At 38.5% G+C, this 19,599-nt stretch overlaps 1 protein-coding gene across 1 annotated transcript in view; it reads right to left on the bottom strand.

The window, feature by feature from the left end:
• Positions 1–2,105: 2,105 nt before the first annotated feature.
• YY1 (YY1 transcription factor) overlaps positions 2,106–19,599 on the bottom strand; it is a 29,514-nt gene continuing 12,020 nt past the window's right edge. Inside the window, exons 3-5 of the mRNA XM_054068200.1 lie at positions 12,181–12,241; positions 9,599–9,757; positions 2,106–8,502 (exon numbers count right to left, since the gene is read on the bottom strand). Coding sequence (XP_053924175.1) covers positions 8,320–8,502; positions 9,599–9,757; positions 12,181–12,241 — 403 coding nt within the window. The 3' untranslated portion in view covers positions 2,106–8,319. The remainder of the gene's footprint in view (positions 8,503–9,598; positions 9,758–12,180; positions 12,242–19,599) is intronic.

Genomic DNA, 19,599 nt, shown 5'->3' with positions numbered 1-19,599 from the left:
GTTTGGTTCTTTAAAGGTTATTTTTTACTCAGATGTTTCCTTGTGTTAAATCTAGCTTGCAAGAGGGTGGGGGGTCTGGCTTTCGCCTGAAGAAAATTGCTCCCTATCTGCTTTCCACACAGCATGAGGAAGGGCAGTGCCTCGCTCTGGCTTAGTGCATCTAAGTTCATTGAAGCAAAGAAGGGAAACTGCCTGAGGTAGCTTCTTCAAAACGATCTTTTCAGCAAGTGCCTCACTTGAAGATATTATAGCTATTAAGAGAACAATCCTGCTTTTGGAGCCAGAGAGCTGGCAGGATGCTTGGACCCTTCATATTCTGTATTTATTTGGTTTAAGCAGTGCCTATCAGCACCGAGGCTGCACAACTGCAGAAGGCAAGTCTAGGGTCCCTGCAGAGTCACACCAGAATCACGTACTGGCTCTGTGAATAGCACTTGTTCATACCTGAATCAGGTATGTCTCCAAGATGCACAAGTTTAGCATAAGGCTTTATAGGCTCACAAAGAGCAATATTCCAACTAAAAAGTCACACAGGAAAAGCAGAAGGATGAGACTCCAAGCTTTGGCTTTTACTTCTTGATCTATCATGTATTATATGACCTATGAAAAGGACTTCTTGCTGATGAGAGGTTGCTTCAGGTACTGGATTCCACTAATTCATATCCCTTAAGGTTACCGAAACCCTGTCAAGCACCAGTTTGCTAGATCAGAGAAGAGAAAGGCCACCGTGACCAAGGGCAGTTCCTAGTCAAGTACCTTGTGTCTTCTCAGCAGGAGCAGCAAAGCTGAACTGCAGCACAGAAACAAACATTTGGAATAAACACACAATGCCTCCCTAGAGGGCTACACAATGTTTTAGTCTCCCTATTTACTAAAACATTCTCTCCAGAAATCCATCCATCTCGAACTTAAAATAAATACTCGGCAGAAACTGGAGGTTACTCAACAAGCCTAAAAAGAGGGTAAAAGCCAGCTTTCAACCTAGCCTGCCACTCGCTTGGGATCTGCGACTTCTAGCTATCAAATTAAGCTAGACAATGGCCTCAGCCTTTTTAAACATCATGCGGTTCCTTCCTGCTAATTTAGCCAGGCCAGGCAGAACTGCATTCTGCCTCCCCAGATCCTTCCCACACCCCTCATCAAGCATTATGATACTGGGTAGGATATGCTCCCTTAATACCTGAACAACGCAAGGGAAAACAAAAGTAAAACTCACTAAGAGGGAAACTCACCTATTCTCAAGTTCCCATGCTCTGCTCTCTTTTGTTTTGTTTTTAATGATGCACCCTGTAACTGGATGGATCATACCCATGTTACAAGTTGCAGCCACAAAATGCTCAGTTAGTGCAAGAGGATAAAATGCACCTAGGCGTGACCCTTCAGAGTTTTCAACACATTATTACAGTAGCCCTACTAGGGGGTGAAATTCAGTTCATTTATCACGCCTGCAGCCATAACATGACATGATTCGTATTTTTTTTTCCCCTCTCTTCCTTGCCTTTCCCTGCATATAGGCTTTTTAAAGTTCACATGAAAAAGCAGCAAGACATTCAAGGGATGAAAGCCTGTACATTGCAGGTGCAGGACAGGTAGCATACTGGGCAAGTTAGTAGGACACAAGTATAAAAAGTTGACCTTGCAGAGATTTGTTTGTTCTGTGAAATTAAATATATTTACTATTATGCTGGAAAATAGGTGTTAATAGCTGTTGCTAGCCAGACTTCTGATCTGTGGATAGTTAAAGAACAACTTAAAGCCAAGAAGTGTGCCAAACATCCTTAGATTAGCAGGAGGTACAATTAAAGCACTTTTCTGCCAGAAAAAAAGCCAGAGAAAATAGCAGCTGATCCAAGGCAACATCCCATATAAAACACTACAGCCACAGAGACAGATGACAGATCTAAGCGACCATATGACTATGGAACGCACAGCAAGAGAGCCGAGGAGGGAGCCAGAGAACTAACTGAGCTAAACCTAGTGGAGATAGGCTTTGAAATCACAAGGAAGCAAACTGCAGCTTTCAACATTCAGGAATTTATGTATATTCATGGACAGTGGAGGAGGAAAGCAGAGGAAAATAAGCCATTTTCATCCTACCAATGCAACCACCTCAGGTTTTTTTGTACTACTGTTGTCCTCATCAAATTACGACGACGGTTATCACTAACAGGAAAAGGAAACGGTGACATAATATGCACAATAATACATATGATATACAAGCTTTTACTTATAGTTTATTATCAGTTATAGCTGATTTGACCTAGAATGTGAATTTAAGCTGTACAGTTTCATCAATAAATAAACTGGAAGCAAGGAAGACAAGGTCTGCAGAGAAAAATAATACACTATACATTGATATAATTGGAAGAAAGGCAAGTTCTAATGTCCACAAAACAGTCTCCAGGCCTATGAAACTTTACATTGTACACAGTCAAATTGTTTCTTGCTATCATTATTACTTATCCTTTACTAACAGTAAAATAGAGGTGTACCATTTCAACCATACCCATGTGTCGATCTATAAAATACTAAAATCATCATGGAGTTTGACTGCATGGTCTGCACTCTTTGCTAAATATATAAAAATAGAATTGCTTCTAGAATAACTCTACTTGGTTAGACTAATGTTGGTATAGAAGAAATTTAATGTTCTTTTTCTAGGACCTGATCTAGTCATCTTAAGCAGAGATTTATCCCAGATAAGGTGTACTCAACTGTTGCAATCATCCAAGCCACATACCTTTTTCCTTGTGCACCGATGTCTTTTCACTTACAGAAGCATTTACAACAGATAGTTTTCAAACTGGCTAGTAATAAAGTTCAAGCTTTTTAACTGCAATTAAAGGAAGTGAAAGTAAAAATAACTCTTTTACCCTTAATTCCTTCAGGCAGGTATCTGCTTCCCTGCCAGTTCAGAACTGACAGATAATATATTTTCATTTCCTACTCTGGAAAAAAAGGAGGTGGAACCCCCAGTCTCTAACCTATGCAAGAAAAAAGAATAAAAACAAACAAAAAAACACACACCAGAGGAAATCATGCCCTACAGAGCAGCAATGCAGGACTCCCTGATGCAACGTCCATCCTGCAGTCTCCGCAATGGCCTTGCAAACCTCCTCAGCAGCAACACATAGAACAGTAGGGCCTCCGGCAAGCTTAGACTTTTTAGGGAGCCACTGCTGGAGTGAAGCACAGGTATTTTGTACATCTATCAGCTAACCAAAATAGCCACTGACAGTTGAAAGCACATTCATTAACACTTCATGTCATTAGATTTCCACATTCCTCCCTGAAGATATTTTATATGAATATTGGATGTATGGATCTCCTATAACTATAGGATCACATTTGACAATTTTTATTTTTAGCCTTTATTTTCATTGTCCTGCTCGTGCTTTTTACGAACACACAAGCACACTTGGGATTTTCAGAAATCAGCACAGAGCTGTAATTCTTAAAAATCTGCAGAGTTGCGTGAGAAACTTGCTCTTCGACACAAGGACATTTCAAGTCTGTCCAGGGCTACTAACACCACGGGACATCCTAACGCACTTGACCTCCAAGGGACAACCCGAGACTTAGCTGTTCTGTCTGCTGTTCGTGCTGTACAAACTGGTAATTCACTGCCATCTCCTGGCAAACCACTATTAAGAGTACCTGTATAGATGGAAATAAAGCCTTAATACTGATGCTACCTGCTATCGGAGTGATTAGAGAGAAATCACACTTAAACCCACAGTGTTATTAAAATAAAAGTGGTATTAAGAGAAGCACTCAAAGTCCTTCAAGGTCCCCACAGATTCTCCATTCCTTTCCATCCCACTACAAAATTGACCAACGTTTCTACAGAACCCCAGGCTTGCTCCTGAAGAGCTTCCAGTTTACACAAGAACCTGGGGAGAGCAGCAGCTCACTAGACGGATGTTGTGTCCAAACAAACCTAAATGCACAAGAGAAAAAATGACATCCAACCAGCATCTGATCTTAAAATCTTCCATTAGAAAAAACAGAAGACCTAGAAATCTGAAACTGGAGTTGTCAGAACAACAGTTGCTAAAAATTATTTTACTCATCTACCTGCACTGAAATGGTGTTTTTCTGTTACATCAGGCGAAGCTGGGATCTGAAAAATTCACATGAACACTTATACCAAAGCTGCTGTGCTTTTTCCAAAAGGAAATTCATAATTGTTCAGACTACTTCCAGAAAAACAAAGGGACTGAAAATATAGGATTATTTGTGCACAGATGAACTTGCCTAAGTTGGTTTAATTTAGGCAGAGACTGAAACTGGTTTAATTTAGGCAGAGACTGAAACTGCATAAAGGATCACTGATTAAATTGCATTATAAAATGAAGCTAGCAGCCATCCAGGTGGCGTTTAAGCATTGCTCTGAAGCCATCTTCACGCTATCAGCTCTTTACAACTTGAAACTAGGTCAGTACATATGACTAAAACAAATACTGAGTCTCCCATTCTTTTGCCCTGGGATTGCCAAATTAGACTGATACAAGTAACCTTTTAACTCTTACCAAAGAAAGTGCGACTTTTTAACTATAGCATTTACACAGCTATAATTATACTAGATTCCAGTCCAACTTTTATTTTTATTCCTGCCTGCAAAATTTACACCAAACACCCAGCTGTGAAATCCACAGTTTCCAAAGTTTATGAAGGACTTTTGATTTCTCCACCGCTTTAAGCAATACAGGAACACCAATGTAGTTACTAAGAAGTCAAAGCTTAATGCTGACAACATTATTTCCTTTCCTCAGCTTCTCAAGCCACTGACTTAAGAAAGGTGCTGTACAGATTAAAAACTTATTATTCCAGTGTTGTCATTTTCGAATAACTGAGTCAACCCATGCCAGTACTGGCTACCTCCTGACTCATGAGACTTCGTAGGCTGATTTGCCCAGCAGCCCTGACAAAGACACCGATTTTACCCCATTTCTTCAAAGCAGTAAGGAACCACATTATCAAGTGGAAACACCTTTTCTAGCCACTGCCATTCCTCTTCATTTCTGCTTTGAAGGGATTAGCTTTGTTCAAACATTTTAAAGCCTTCAATAACTTTACCATTTCTCTTAACTATTACATCTTTTTACTTACTGTGGAATTAGCAGAGGAAAAGGATTTCTGTCAGCCTTTAGAGCTAAAATTACTGCTAACAAGCTATGTTGTTAGAATGTGTTCAGTGTTTGGCTTTGTTGATTGACAATTTGTGACTCCTGTCGGGGAAGAATGTCCAATCACACCACCTCAATTTAACATTGAATCTCTTCAAAAAGAGGATAACTAAAACCAAGTGCAAGTTCCAGCAGAGAGGAAGGAGTTCTTAGCTCCATTTCACTAAGAATTTATTCACTTAGCCTTTCCAATCTGTACCTGGGCTTGTCCTATACCCGTCTCAAGAAAAGCAAATCTCCAGAAGTAACAGGTAATGACGTTGAGTTTGTCCTGTATTTAAAATAAAGCAGAAGCTACTGCTATTGGCTGATCTGGAACAGATGCAGGTGGGGAAGTCTATAGTCAGTTCTACCTTTTAAAAGTAGAGTCCAAAAGATACACAGCTACAAAATTTGTCTCCTTCCATTCCTGCAGCAAGACAATCAGATAAGGCAATAGGAAATGCAAGATCAAATTAACAGTAAAACAGGCATGATGAATAAGCACTTAAATCTTTTGCTAGCTTTAAAACCCCTGTCTACATCTTCCCTGCCCCTCCGCCTCTCCTCCCCTTACCTGAACTTGCTCACAGGTAGGTGGCACAATGCAGAAACTCCTCAATAGTAGGCTGGCAATGGTGGTTTCAAAGGCTGTCAATCTCAAAGTCTGTAATTTTTTCACTGAAATTCCAGAAGGAAAACTCTGGAATCAACTAAGCACAACATATTAAGAACAAAATGTGCCAGTTATACTTCAAATAACTTACAGAAGTTACTCAAAACAAGTATTTATTCATACGCAATATGTAAATTAACTAGTTAGAAAACAAGATCTTTCATGCTATTAAGCACTGCTACTTACACTCAGCAGTGTATTGAGTGCTACTGATACGAGACTTAGATAAAAAAATCTTCAGATCTCTCTCCGTAATCAGACACTATATAACTAGGGGCAACACAAGTTTCGATTCCCAGTTAATCTTCAAATCAGAAGATAAATTTAGTCTCACGTATACGTTCAAGAATGAAGCACTGATACCATCAAGGAATATCCTTACCTTGAAATTCAGTAAGAGGGTACCACTTTATGACATAGGAAAACAAACTTCTGCACAAGCCTAACACCATAGTTTATACTACTAAATAAAAGATATAAGGTCAGTTAGAACTAGACTGAATCGATTTTATTTCCTTCCAAAAAGGACAGAAATTTAACTGTATACAGAATTTAACTGTAACTATACAAGTTTGAGTATATTGTACTGTTCAAGAACTGCCTATATAATAAAAAATGCTGCCAAAACTCTAATGCACACTTTACAATTAAATGTCCCACTTTTCTTTCTACCCCAAATAGCCTCAGACTAGAGCTGCAGTGTTCAGATTAACTTAAGCACAGATGAAAACTCCCTTGGTCTTCAGTGTAGTTTCGTTAATACCCAGGTTTTTTCTACTACCACCAAAACTAGACTCAGAAGTAAGTCTTAAAAGTATTAGTCATGAAAAAAAATCATGAACTTCTGTAAAAACAGAATTTAGAAAAAGATTAACAACTGTTTTTACTAAAATAAAAAGTCACAACCCTCTAAAAAAATAATACTTATGCATTTCTGTACATATTCTTAAGTTTATTGATCTGTCACATCTTACTGTGGAATCTGCAAGTTTCTCACTCGAAACATTTGAACAAATCAGCAGTATTAGTTAACCATCAAAACTCCATCAAGTTCTCTGAGAACTCAAAGTCCCTGTTTTGAAGTAAAGGTGTCCAATAAGGTTCCAAGAATTTTCACCACTACACTCAAACAAGTTGGCCAAAGAAAATTTTCTTTCCTGGTATGACCACTCAAACCCTACTTTTCCCCCACTTTCTATTGTTATTGCATTCGAACCTCCAGAAATCTTTTGCTTTCACTCAACAAAGGTGCCCATGTAGCTGCTTACTGCACTGCTTTACCCAACTGCTGTCCAGGCACACTGAAAACTTCCCACTAGGTTACCAAGTCTCCAAGTCCACTGTTTCAGTTAATAGAAGTCGAGGTCATTCAAAACCAGATTTATAGTCACCAATTGTGTTTAGGTATACCACCGGATGTGGCATTATGTAATTTCATCGCAAATCACTGTAACTGAAATCAAAGTAAAGGAAACTTGAGTTTATTTAGCTTCCAGTTTCTGAGATGTCAAGAGGAACTAGGATTTCTCTGGACAACAAAAGAAAATAGACTGTGCTTACAGATCATTTTCTGCCATATTCTTTCTCCAGGACCACTGTTTTATTGTTGTCCTTTCTATTACAAGGGATGTACATATTATCAGGTGTTAATAAAAGGTCAGTGCCTGTACAATACATTCTACAACTGAGCACCACTTTCCGTAACTGAACAGGCAAAGAAATTACACTGAACATCAGCATCTGGCAGTATTTCTCCAAAAAAAGTGACTAAAATGGATTTAAATTGATTAACACTATTAAATCACATCTAATATTTGATACTACAGGATTTCATTACAGCTATACGATACAATTATACAAAATGTGTTAACATCAAAGAATACAACCAAAATTAAGATAGCAAACAAAACCTATATAACTTTTTTTCTTTACAGGAAAATACTTTTGAAGTATGCATGTAACTGCCCATTCTCTTAAAGAAAATCTACCGCAAGCAAGTTATCAACCTCCAGAGAAATCACACATAGCATTACCACGCATATCCCCAAAAAGTGTACAATATGCACACTTGGAAAATACAAAATTAAAAAAATTGTAAGCAACAGGTGAGCTTCATATTTATAAGAATGTGAAAAGAAGTCCAATTTTAGCACTGTTGTATAAAGAATTGTCTTTTTTGATGCAAGTTCATTAACTGACCCCTCCAGCTGGGGCCACACTTTACAAAACACCGTGTTCTTCAAACGGGATTACAGATCAAGGTGGAGCATCTTAACAACGTCACCTGATAGGGTTTTTTGTGGGTTTTTTTTTGCTTTTTATTTACTACTTATCAAAACACGTCCTCTAGGTTTGTAGGGTTCTTTTTTTTTTTAAAATTCTTTCCTAGAAACAATATACAAAGTGGAGGCGTATTTACTTCCAATTCAGATTCCTGTAAGATGCTTTGAGTTCAAGAACTTTCTCCTCCAACTTTCACTGGTTGTTTTTGGCCTTAGCGTGTGTTAAGATGTGAGATTTCAGGTTAGTTGATTGCGCAAACTTCTTATTGCAGCCATCGAATGGGCAAACATAGGGCCTGTCGCCAGTATGAATTCGCACATGTGTGCGTAAATTGAAGTCCAGTGAAAAACGCTTTCCACATCCTTCAAATGTACACTGTTGAAAGGAAAATACACACTCCATTAGCTGACAAAACAGTATACATTTCAATCACTGATTAGAACAATATTCTTTAAATCAGTAGATTGCACAAACAAAGGTAGATGCTGAGGATTATTAGAGGTGAAGCCGTGGGCATCACTTGTAAACCGCATTAAAAAAATAAAATGAACACTTAAGGTTGTTTTACCACAGTAATATATCTCTTTTCAAAGTGGGAAATAATTTCCAGCTGGCAAGCGCTTTCACTAAAAACACCTTCTATGCATCTCAAATTGTATTTTGCTATATGCTGTACTAGTAGAAAGCAGAAACTATGTTTCACGTCATAATTTCTCCATTTCAGTGATAATTTGCAACGATTTACTCTTTTTACCAGTTTTATTTCTAAGATGGTCTTGGGATACAAAGGGCAGCATATTTAGCAGTAAATACTTATATTTTATACCACACAGCAGATCCAGCATACATATTTAAGTGAATGCCTGAGGACTGCAAATGAAGTTTCTGAAACAATTTATTTTTATACAAAACCTGAACCATCAAAAAATGCTACTGGAGAACATAGACATGCTCAAGAATACCTGTAAAGAAGATTTATAAGGAGTATCATAGGAAGTAGGCACAGGACCTCTGGTGGCAGCAGCTCACATGACTTGATATGAATGGAAATGAATTCAGTGACTACCACCATTCTGGTGAAAACTCATTAACAGCCACTACTGAAAATTAGAATCATGAGTGAACTGAGCAAATAGTCCCAAGCCTCAGTTGTCCACAAGCGCAATGTTGATAAAATAAGGAGGAGAAAGAGCCACTTTCCTCATTCAGTAGTAACTAGAGACTTCATTTTTAAAGTTCATTTTGGAAGGTATTTCCCATGCACGTACAATTTGTTAACTTCTAACAAAAGCCCACAGAAATACTTAAACCAGCTTAATTAGCTTAAGGGGACGTCCAGGTTTTATGGTGACTCATCTGGTTTTAGAAAAAACATAGTAACCCCAAAGTCACATGAAGGCTGGGTTACAGTTACAGTCTACACATAAGTACCACAATTTATTTGGTAAACACGTCTGGAGGTTAACAATACCTGAAAGGGTTTCTCTCCAGTATGAACTAGCTGATGTCGCTTTAGTTTTGAGCTCTCCACAAAGGCCTTGCCACATTCTGCACATACGTGTACTCGAGGGCCATGAGTGTGCAGATGCTTCCTCATGGCAGAGTTGTCCCTGAACATCTTTGTGCAGCCCTTGAAAAGAACAGTGAAACTCAATTAGTAGATAAGCTAGCTCTGATAAAGAAGGATTTATCTGCAACAGTACAAACATTTAAAATGCTTTTACATCCTGAATACTTTCTTAAAAGCTGGCCCTGAAAAGGAGACTCCTTACATTTATTTTAAAAAAGCAATACCAAGAAAACTAATAATTTGAAAAGCTGATTAAAAAAAACCACACCACCACCACCCCCAAACTCAAAAACCTTAAACCCACTTCTCAGTAGCATGGACCACATGCACTCAAATGAATAACAGGACAGTTTCATTGAGAAGATGTAGCTCTGATAGAAGCAAATGAATAAAATAAACAAATGCACTTACAGTTACAGGGAAAAACCAAACAAAAACACCCAAAAGACAGAATGATGGTTATGGATACCTATGGTATATTCTTCAATGTGTTATGTTCTGAGTACTACAGTACTACGATATAGGTTACAGCCTCTAATGTAACACAGATTATTCTCTAGCAGCATTCCATCTCCCAAGAAGAAGTCCTCTTCCTTCTCTGTCCTTCTCGTTCCCAAGAATTAATGGAGCAAGAGGATTTCCAGCATGTAACAGCTTTCAGAAAGCATCTTGTCCAAGCTGGCAGCAGCAGACTGATCACCACCACCTTGAGTTATAATGAAACTGCCACTGCTTCTGCAGTTTAACCTACAAAGTGATACTGGCCAACTCCGTAAGGTAGGAGCATCTCTGAGTTAGTGCCCACTCAACCTAGAAGCAGAAGATACATTAACTCAGGTACAGCATCAGAAGTCTTAATGTGAAGTCCATGCTGCATTGACACAGGAATATTACTTTTGATTCCAGAGTACACTTAAGCCAGCAGCAATCTTCACCTAATCTTTCTATACCTTTCCTTCATCTTCTAGTGACAATCAATAGACGTTTATCATGTGTGTTACAACTGTCTTAGTCAAGGTTCAAAATCCCTCATAAAATCCTATTAACTGTGAAGTCTATCCATACTCCAAGTGATGCTGTTTGAACTTACTTAAAACAACTCTACCAACATTATTACATTACAAGGCACGAAATTCAACAATAGAAATTAAAGGAATGCTCAATCACTAATCTTAAATTCTGCAGGTTTCCTCTTTGGAAATTACTTTTTTCAAAACTAATAACCACATTTAAAGATGCCTTATTTCTTAAAAAAGGGGGAATGGCCACTTTCAGGAAAAGTTCTCTATCCGGCACTAGAATTCCTTTGGCTAATTTAGAAGCGGTGTTCCACCATTCACTGCACTTTACAAAACTGGGTGTGGCAAAGCAGCACCAAAATAAACAAGCCATCAACTCTTTTTGTGTTTATTTCAAAGCCTCTGCTTGCCTGTGAGAGAAGTAGTTACATCTACAATATTTTCTACTCTAAACTGAAGTCATAAATGCACAAAGCCTAGAAATGGTAGAAGAGAGAAAATGGAAGGACAGAATATTCTTTCCCCCTCCCCTGTTCAGATGAGGTTGAGGCTATGAAAAAGCAAATGAAAGAAATGAAAGCAGCATTCCCCGGCGTTGCAAGGAGTTCCTGTATCTCCACATAGTACTCTACACTAAAAACATTGCATTTGTAGAATGTGAAGCACAAAGAGGAATTCAGCAAACTCCTTAAACCATGGCTGTCAGAAAGAAGCCTTCTTTTCACACACTCTAACATGTACTGTTAGCTACCTGCCCTGATTATTTGCTTAGGCTCACACTTATCTAGACCAGAAGTCAGCAAGGTTGTATTTGTCTTTTTTCTATTACAGTCTAAGTCAGCTAACAGAAGCTCTACAAAAGCTGGATGATACAGTAAAGCTACATGCTACCAATCTAGATGACTGGCAACATTTATACAAGACAGAGGCTTCCTGCTACCAGATATGATCAGAATCATATCTCCAAGATGTCTCTCAGTCTCTTTCAAGATGATGCACCTTCCAGCTTTGTGGAATGTAATTCAAAGTCTTCCAATTATGCCGACTTTGACATCTGCACCATAAATTGCTGATTCCTGATCTAGACTCCAAATCTGTCATCGTTTCAAAGCAGAGGATATATAGATCTTAAGAACGTACTTTGAACAGCTTTCAGAACATTCTTTCAAGTATGTATTCTTGGGTGGCAGGAAATCACAACAGTAAAACCAGCATGTTAAGGACTGTGCATCATGGTTACCAGAAGATTAGGGATGCACTAACCTTGAGACAAGGAATGGGAATAATATATTATTCAGTGAAAAGTTTTTAAGGAATCCTCTAAAGAATGGTAACTACAATACAGTTAACAGTATAGTCTATTAACAGTAAGATATTGTAGTTACTCATTCTCAAGAGAAAACATCAATACAAAATTCTAGTTTACAAATTATCACCTACTCAGAAGCTGAGCACTTCACTTACCTTGTGAGGACAAGCTATCGTTCGTGGAGCATCATCTTCTTTAATTTTTCTTGGTTTCATTCTTAAAGATAAAAAAAATAAATAGAAAAACATTAATTGACAGCTCTTCTCCCAGAACTGCTTAGACAATGTGCATGCTTTTTTAGTAGTCAGTTTAATATTGTCAAAACCTTCACGATATCATCAACAGTAAACCCAGCATTTAGAAAGTTCAGCTTTTCCAGAAGGACCTCTCAAATACAGATAACACATTTAATACTACTGTCCTATTCCTCTGAATAAGTGGAAATAGAATTTTTTTTCCTGACTTATACTAATTGTAATTAGGAGGGTTTTTTTTTGAAAGCTCCATATTTTGTCATGCCAGTACCCTCTCTGTCCCTGCACCCGGACATGAAGAACAATGAAGAGCCTCAATCCCTCTCCAGTATTTTCACCACACAAGACTTTAACAATCTCTACAGAAGCAGGGAAGGCAGGCAAGTTGTGAAATCTACATAGACAATACACACGATCGTTATAACCAGAAAAACAGCAATTATTCTTGCTTTAGGCTACTGTACACATGGATTCCACCTCTTGGCAACTAATAAGCTATTTCTTTACTCTTGCTCACTGACAGGGAAACTCACCACTACTTTATGGGTGCCATTAGTCTTCAATGACAACATAAAGAGTCCAGCAAACTATTGCTTGCATGCGTTAGGTGTTTCAAGTACAGTAAGGCTCCCTGAAGACAAGAATGTTAGACCAGTTCTGCCACAACAACCCACCTGTATGAACACTAGAGAATAGTTAGCCGCACAGACACTATTCTGAGGAAGTGCAGTGCCCTTTTACGTATCTTTATTTCTCAAACATGTAATGCTGTTTTCAAAAAAATCAAAAAGAAATTGGCTGATCCCCACCTTATGGTGGAGGTATGTAGGTGTAAATAAACCTACCTCATACAGTTGGAGATTCTCTTAGATAAGTTATGAGTTACAAGCTGAAGTAAGGCAAGAGCAGAGAAAAATATCCCTGAGAAGTCCTGAAGACTGGATCCAAGAAAATCTCCTTACAGGAGTCACATGTGATGGAGAAGTCCCCTATGGTTCTGTGGGCTATCTATCGGCTGTTGCTCAATCTGACTCGCCTCAGTATTGTAGATGTAGTGCGGTTCAAGTGATGACAGACTAAAACACTTGACAGCCACTTCATAGACGAAATATTAGAACCCAATGATTTAAAGGCTGCATTTTTTTCTTTTCTCCAAGTGGAATCCTGCTGGCTCAGCACCTCCAGACTACACTGGATATGTGCAATGCTAACTAAAGAACACTGCAGTCTACTGCAGGGTTAAAAATACAGATACAACAAAAATATCAAAGCTATAGAGTATCATATCCAACAATATCCTCATTCAGACACTAACAGCTCCTAGAAGACAAGTGTGAAGAATTTGTGTTGACAAAGCTCCTCCTGCACCATTACCAGCAGAATAACTAATCATTTCATCAATTTAAGGGCAGAAACATCCTTAACACAGCAAACTATCTGTTCCTGTAGACCAGTTCCTTTATTATCTTAATCTTCCTGATAACCTTTCTTTTTCTGAGTTTAAAGACTAAGTTAAATGACTTTATTGATTAGAATTAATTTAGACAATGCAGTGGGGATGCAGAATGATTGTGCTGTGTCTAGTTCACGCAGCTTTTTTGAATAAAGTATTAAATACCTAAATCCAAATAAGTAACTGGGATTAGCTCACTGACTATACTCTCCAATGAGACTGCAGTCCAAGAGTACTACAGGAACTGAGGCTATACAAAAACGTACACAGAAAAGCTTTCTTACAGTACCCCTACAGAAAGCTTTTAACTACCTTTTGTGTGAGATTCTCCTTATTATGTTTCTACAATTTCTACAGAAGGAAAAGGCATGGAAATGAGCACACGTTATACCAAAATGGATCCACAGAAGAATGCTTTGACAAGACAGCACATGAGAGAACACAGTGCCATGGTTTATAGAGAACACCCTTAGGGGACAAATCTGGAGTGGAAAAACACCTCCTTTAATTCTAACTCTACCAACTTGTTAAACGTAATGCTTGAGTCATTCCCCCAGCCCTGCCCCAAAGGAAAAAAAACTTGAAGGCCCAAGATCTGTGTCTGTGACATAACCAGAATAAGTAAAATCGCTATTTTTCTGAAGTCTTAACAGACCACCTGTAAAGGAAGAGACTAGACACAAAAGGGTCAATAACAGGAGATGTGGTACACATTCAGTGAGTGGAGTCTGCATTTTTTACACTTGGCATATGACCCCATTGATCATCATGTTAAACCCTATTCATAACTGTTATGAATTGCCTCTGGTATTATGTCAATCTTTGAGGAAGAAATGCTGCAACAGTGTCATCTATAACAGGCTGCTGAAGCGGAGTAAGAGGGAAAATAGCCTGGCCAGTGTAGTCAGGAAGGTTCTAGATCAGTATGGTCAGGATGCCTGAGGAACCAATCACAGCTGAACAGGATGGTCAGACATGGGACAGACTAGAACTTCAACATGCATCTCACATCTTCAGTTCAGCGTCTGAGCAGGCACATAACATGAATCAGTGTCCACTCCAGAATAACTTGACAATTTTCAACCTTGGTTTCTAAAGTGAGAAATATCAAGCCATCAGTATACTTGAATGTAAAAACATTTAGTGCCTATCGACCATAAAATGACAACAAAGTTTAGTTTAAATCTCCCCCTTTATTACCTATTTTCATTTCTCATGGAAGCACGGGAAGCGGACAACTTAATCTTGAAGTGCAGAACAAGACTGTGTGTAAGCACAGGGTTCCAGAGACAACTGAGCTATTCAACTGAACAGAAGCTTCCCCCACAGGAAGAGGTGGCAGCGTCCAGGTGATACTTCAGTGCTGTAAGGAGCAAGAAGCTGCTGGGCCCTTCATACATTTGGATTAAAGGCATGAGGTCACATACACCACAGGCACAGCTACAACAGTTTGACAGAAGTGTCATCTTGTTCACAAGGCTGTCGAATCCATATGGACAACCACTCAAAGAAGACTTGCACATTCAAAGATATTAGAAAAAAAGACTTTGGTCTTACTTTAAAATTAACTTTATGCAAAAGGAGACCAGACTAGAACATGGGCTGTTGATCTTAATTATACTGCTGCAGGTAGCTCTTGCTGGTGGTTAGACCTTTGGCTCCCACCCAGTAGAGCATCTCTACCAGCTCCATCCAAGTTTTCTTAGCCTGAAACATTAATCAAAAACAGAACTCTAACACATACCACTATTTAAAACAACTACAGATGCACAATAATATCAGTGTGGAATTTTTTAAATGGCTGCCTTTGCAGAAAGTCAATTTACACGGCAAGACCAAAATTTTCATTTCTGCAGTGAGTTTCTATGGGCCATGCCTAGTGGTAGCAACTGCAGGCTAGTTAACTACAAAAACTTGGCAAGCGTGCCTTTTGGATCAAGGCACTGGGACACTGCGATTAAGGGCTAAGTCTGTTAACTTGTATTGGGGGAATGAAGGGAGGGAATGGGCAACAGCTGAAGGAGCAGAAAGATGTGCAATCCAACAGCCTCACAGAATGAGCTCCACAAAAGCACATCCTCTTATCCATGCATAAAGAAGTCTAAGTGAAATCACAGGTATTAAACCACTCATTTCCTCAAAATAAAGAAAGCAATTCTGTCAATGTACAGTAGCAGAAAATATCAGCTACCTACCTCCTTTCGTCTATCTAACCGAACTGAAAGAACTGTACCTTGACAGAACCAATCCCCAACCCAAACCTCTGTCAATCCCTACAACCTATTATCTTGTACATAGATCCAATTTTGAAAGTTAGCCACAGGAACAGTGTTAAGGCTAAAAACAAAGGAACTCCATAAGTTACCCTCCCTCCACGAAATGAACAGTATAGAATTTTCTCCTTGTTCTGTCATCTCCCCTTTTTGCCCCTGGTCAAACTACATGTTCTCACATCCTTGCTACTCCCTCTATACATAAATTTAACAGTATTGTTTCTCTCAGGCAACTCCTTTCACACATTCTAGACATCTCCAATGACCAACTGTCATATCTACCTATGCTGACAACTGCATCTCCAAAAGCAGTTAAAAGAGGAAATTATTCTCTATCAGTAGCGCCACTGCCACTTCTGATCCTTTCCCTTGCACTGCCCTGCTCAGGCAGAAATAACAGTAAGTGTCATAGCCCTTGCACTGCTACAAGAACTCATTTGTGCTGAAGAATCGAAACTAGCTAGACCGGCTTTTGGATAAATAGACAAAAGGGGAGTGGTGGAAGCTGTCCTATGACTACACCAGTAAGCCCACAGCAGTGTCTTACCAAACTTCAGTCACAGTTAGGTAGGAAAATATAAAAAGACAAAGTTCTATTTTACTCCGGCATTCTAGCAAAAATAATTACTAGTTTTGTTCCAGTCAAGAAGAACATCATATGCGTAACCAGAGAGGTACTTTCACAGGGTGGTACAGAGCGAGGGGCTTCCCCTCCCCCAGAAGAACACTCTGGGTAAATTAACTGTCAATTTACTGACCTTTAAGCTTTTATTTAATAAGAACAAAAACCAGTACAAAAGCGTACACCTCATAAAGGGGCCTAAGTCATAAATCTAGGTGACCAGAATGCTTTGTCACTTTTAAGAAGGGTGTCCTATTTCAAACAGTTTCCTCCTCTTCATTTTCCATCTATTTTGGAAAGGAAAGGCAGTCATCACAATGGCTCCCCTTCAGAAAAGGTACTATGAACAGCAGAAGATAAAGCCCTGGAAAGTAAGCTTTTATCACCAAGACCAATTACTGTGCCCATTTCCCACCTACAGCATCTTCCCTTCTTATCTCTTCATTTTAGTGATGCCTGTATTCTGCTGTCTTTAGCCAGCTCAGCCACTTAACTGTCTAGAGAGTAAGAGAAAGAAAGTGGCAAAATCAGGGAATCAGCCACTTTTTAGTGGTTTTGTTTGAGGGAAACTATTTGCCATATGCACCAGCCAGAAAAGTCTTCTATTTCCCCAAGCTTTTTAACCAAGCAATTATGTAATCAATTTACTCTTGGATGAAACATTTTTTCACTTGAAGGGATTTCCAGTGTCGTAGTCTAAGGTATGAAATGGGAATGTGGTAATCTATAAGGGTTTTATTTCTTTCTTAGCAGATCATTCACAACTAATATTCCACATTCTGATATGATTGCCCAAGAGAAAACCACTTTGTTTCTCTTTTTTTTAACTGAATTTTTAAAGAATACTAGAGAAAATGCACGAGCCCTACAAGAGAATGAAAGGATTTGAAAAAAAAGTGATAAATTGCCCAACCAGATATAATTTATGGTCATTTGCCTACGCATTACTGAACATATCTTAATGTTCTGACACAGCTGTTTATTCAGTGTTTTCAATGGTTTTAGAATGTATAAAAGCCTTTCCAAGAATAACTATAACAGTTCCAGTTAAAGGACCCAGATTCTTGCTACATGACTCAATGACAAACGCGCTAAAAAAAGCCACAGCACACAACTGTATCACCAGAGCCAGCATAACCACTTGCTCACTGTGCCACTGCCACCTACCCACTGAGTGCCACTAGTGTCCACGTCCACTGCAATGCTGAATTCCTACAGGTTTAATTTCACTATTATTTTAAAGGCTACAAAAGACTTTGAGGAACAAGTTCCCCCTAGCCTTACCTCCCACTAACCAGACCACGACCAGAACTCCAGAACCTTGCCTGAAATCTGTTACCACTAGAATTCAAGCTTTGCTCATTTAAACCTAACCTCAGAATTTTGTTCCTACGAATCAAACCAGATGTCTCGGTCAATTTATCCTTAATCAAAATAAGCTGCACGGCTGCAAACAGTGACTCTAGCCTGGGTTTGAGTAACTAATGCCTACAAATCTACAGTCAGATTCTTCCAACTACCTTAATGAAAACAAGAAGGCAACCCAAATTAACTTGCTCTCAACTGCTCAAAACACACTTACCATAGAAATTTACTAAACCATTCTATATCCACTGTGCACAATTCTTTTTTCAAGTCATCAAAATACAAATTTAGGTACTCAAAACTGTGCTCAAAGCACCTAAAGTTACTTAGTAAGTTCAAAAGTAACAGTTTCAACTTCACGTGCTGCTCAAAGTTTTCAGAATACAGCTACTAAGAATTTCAACATTCTCAACTGCAATACAACCAGCAATACCTGAAGCTTTCAGAGAACTTTACACTACACACCTTCTTTTAGCATGAACAACTGTATTCCTAGGACCTCCAAATCCAATTCCAGTACGTGTTTTCTTCCAGTTCGCTAAGCAAGGTTTCTAGCGATACTGCACACAGCAATCTAGATCAACAAGACAATCACTATAAAAATAGGTTTGTAGGTATCAGTGCTTTAATTCATGTTCTTAGCTAAAAGGAGCCCTTCAACATGCTTCACTGCAAGATGACCAAGACCTTAACAAGCAATATCCAAATTCTAATATACTCATTCATTAGACTCACCTATACACTATTATTTAAGATCTATCATACAACTAACAGTTTTCTTTTTAATTTTCCTTTTTTCTTCAAGGCAAGAGTAAAAGTTTGGCAGTCATGGATACTGACCAAGGAATCCAAAAACCTTTCTTAAAACAGAAAATTTGTGAAGTTTTCAAATATCCACAATTAATTTATCAGAACAATTCTTCAGGTTTGGGGCAACTCAAAGATATTGCTAAAGGTTATAACCCCCCCAAGCTTGATGACTCTACCACCACCTATTTGTCTCATGAGTGAAATGGATTACATTTTAACTGCTGTTAAACATATTAACAGAAAAGAGACTTGTACACATAGTACTCTATCTTCCTACAAATTCTAAAAAAAAAAATCCAGTCTGGAGAAAAATATTCAGTATTTGCATGCAGAATACCCTACGAAAAACTACTTAAACTGTCAAACAAAACCATGCTTTAAAATAATAGAATACCATTCTAAGCACATGATGAGCAGAGATATGTAACTGCAATATAGAATTAGAATGCTATGTACACTTAAGAGTATTACTTAAACATTTGCTTTCACAAAAAAATGTACTAACCTTTAAGCAGATCTTAGAGAAATCCACAATAATTTTTACAAACAATAGTAAAACAAGTAACAGCATCCATAGCTAGAACTTCCACCACCACTTTAGGTAAAACCTTGTTTTCATTTGTTTATGATGTGTGTTATACGTTTCCAGATCAGAAGCCTGAAGCAGGCAGTTTTGCAGTGCTTGCTATCTCTCTAGGGGCCTTCAAAATCCATAGTTCAATGGCTTTACTGAAAATAATTGTGGGATGAGGCTGTGCAGGCACTCCTCTGGTACAAACACACTGAAGAGTAACAGA

Source organism: Cuculus canorus, chromosome 5 (genome assembly GCF_017976375.1).
Source record: "Cuculus canorus isolate bCucCan1 chromosome 5, bCucCan1.pri, whole genome shotgun sequence".
Taxonomy (NCBI): domain Eukaryota; kingdom Metazoa; phylum Chordata; class Aves; order Cuculiformes; family Cuculidae; genus Cuculus; species Cuculus canorus.
Note: the sequence above shows the minus strand (reverse complement) of the source record. Positions and strands in the feature narration are given on the sequence as shown.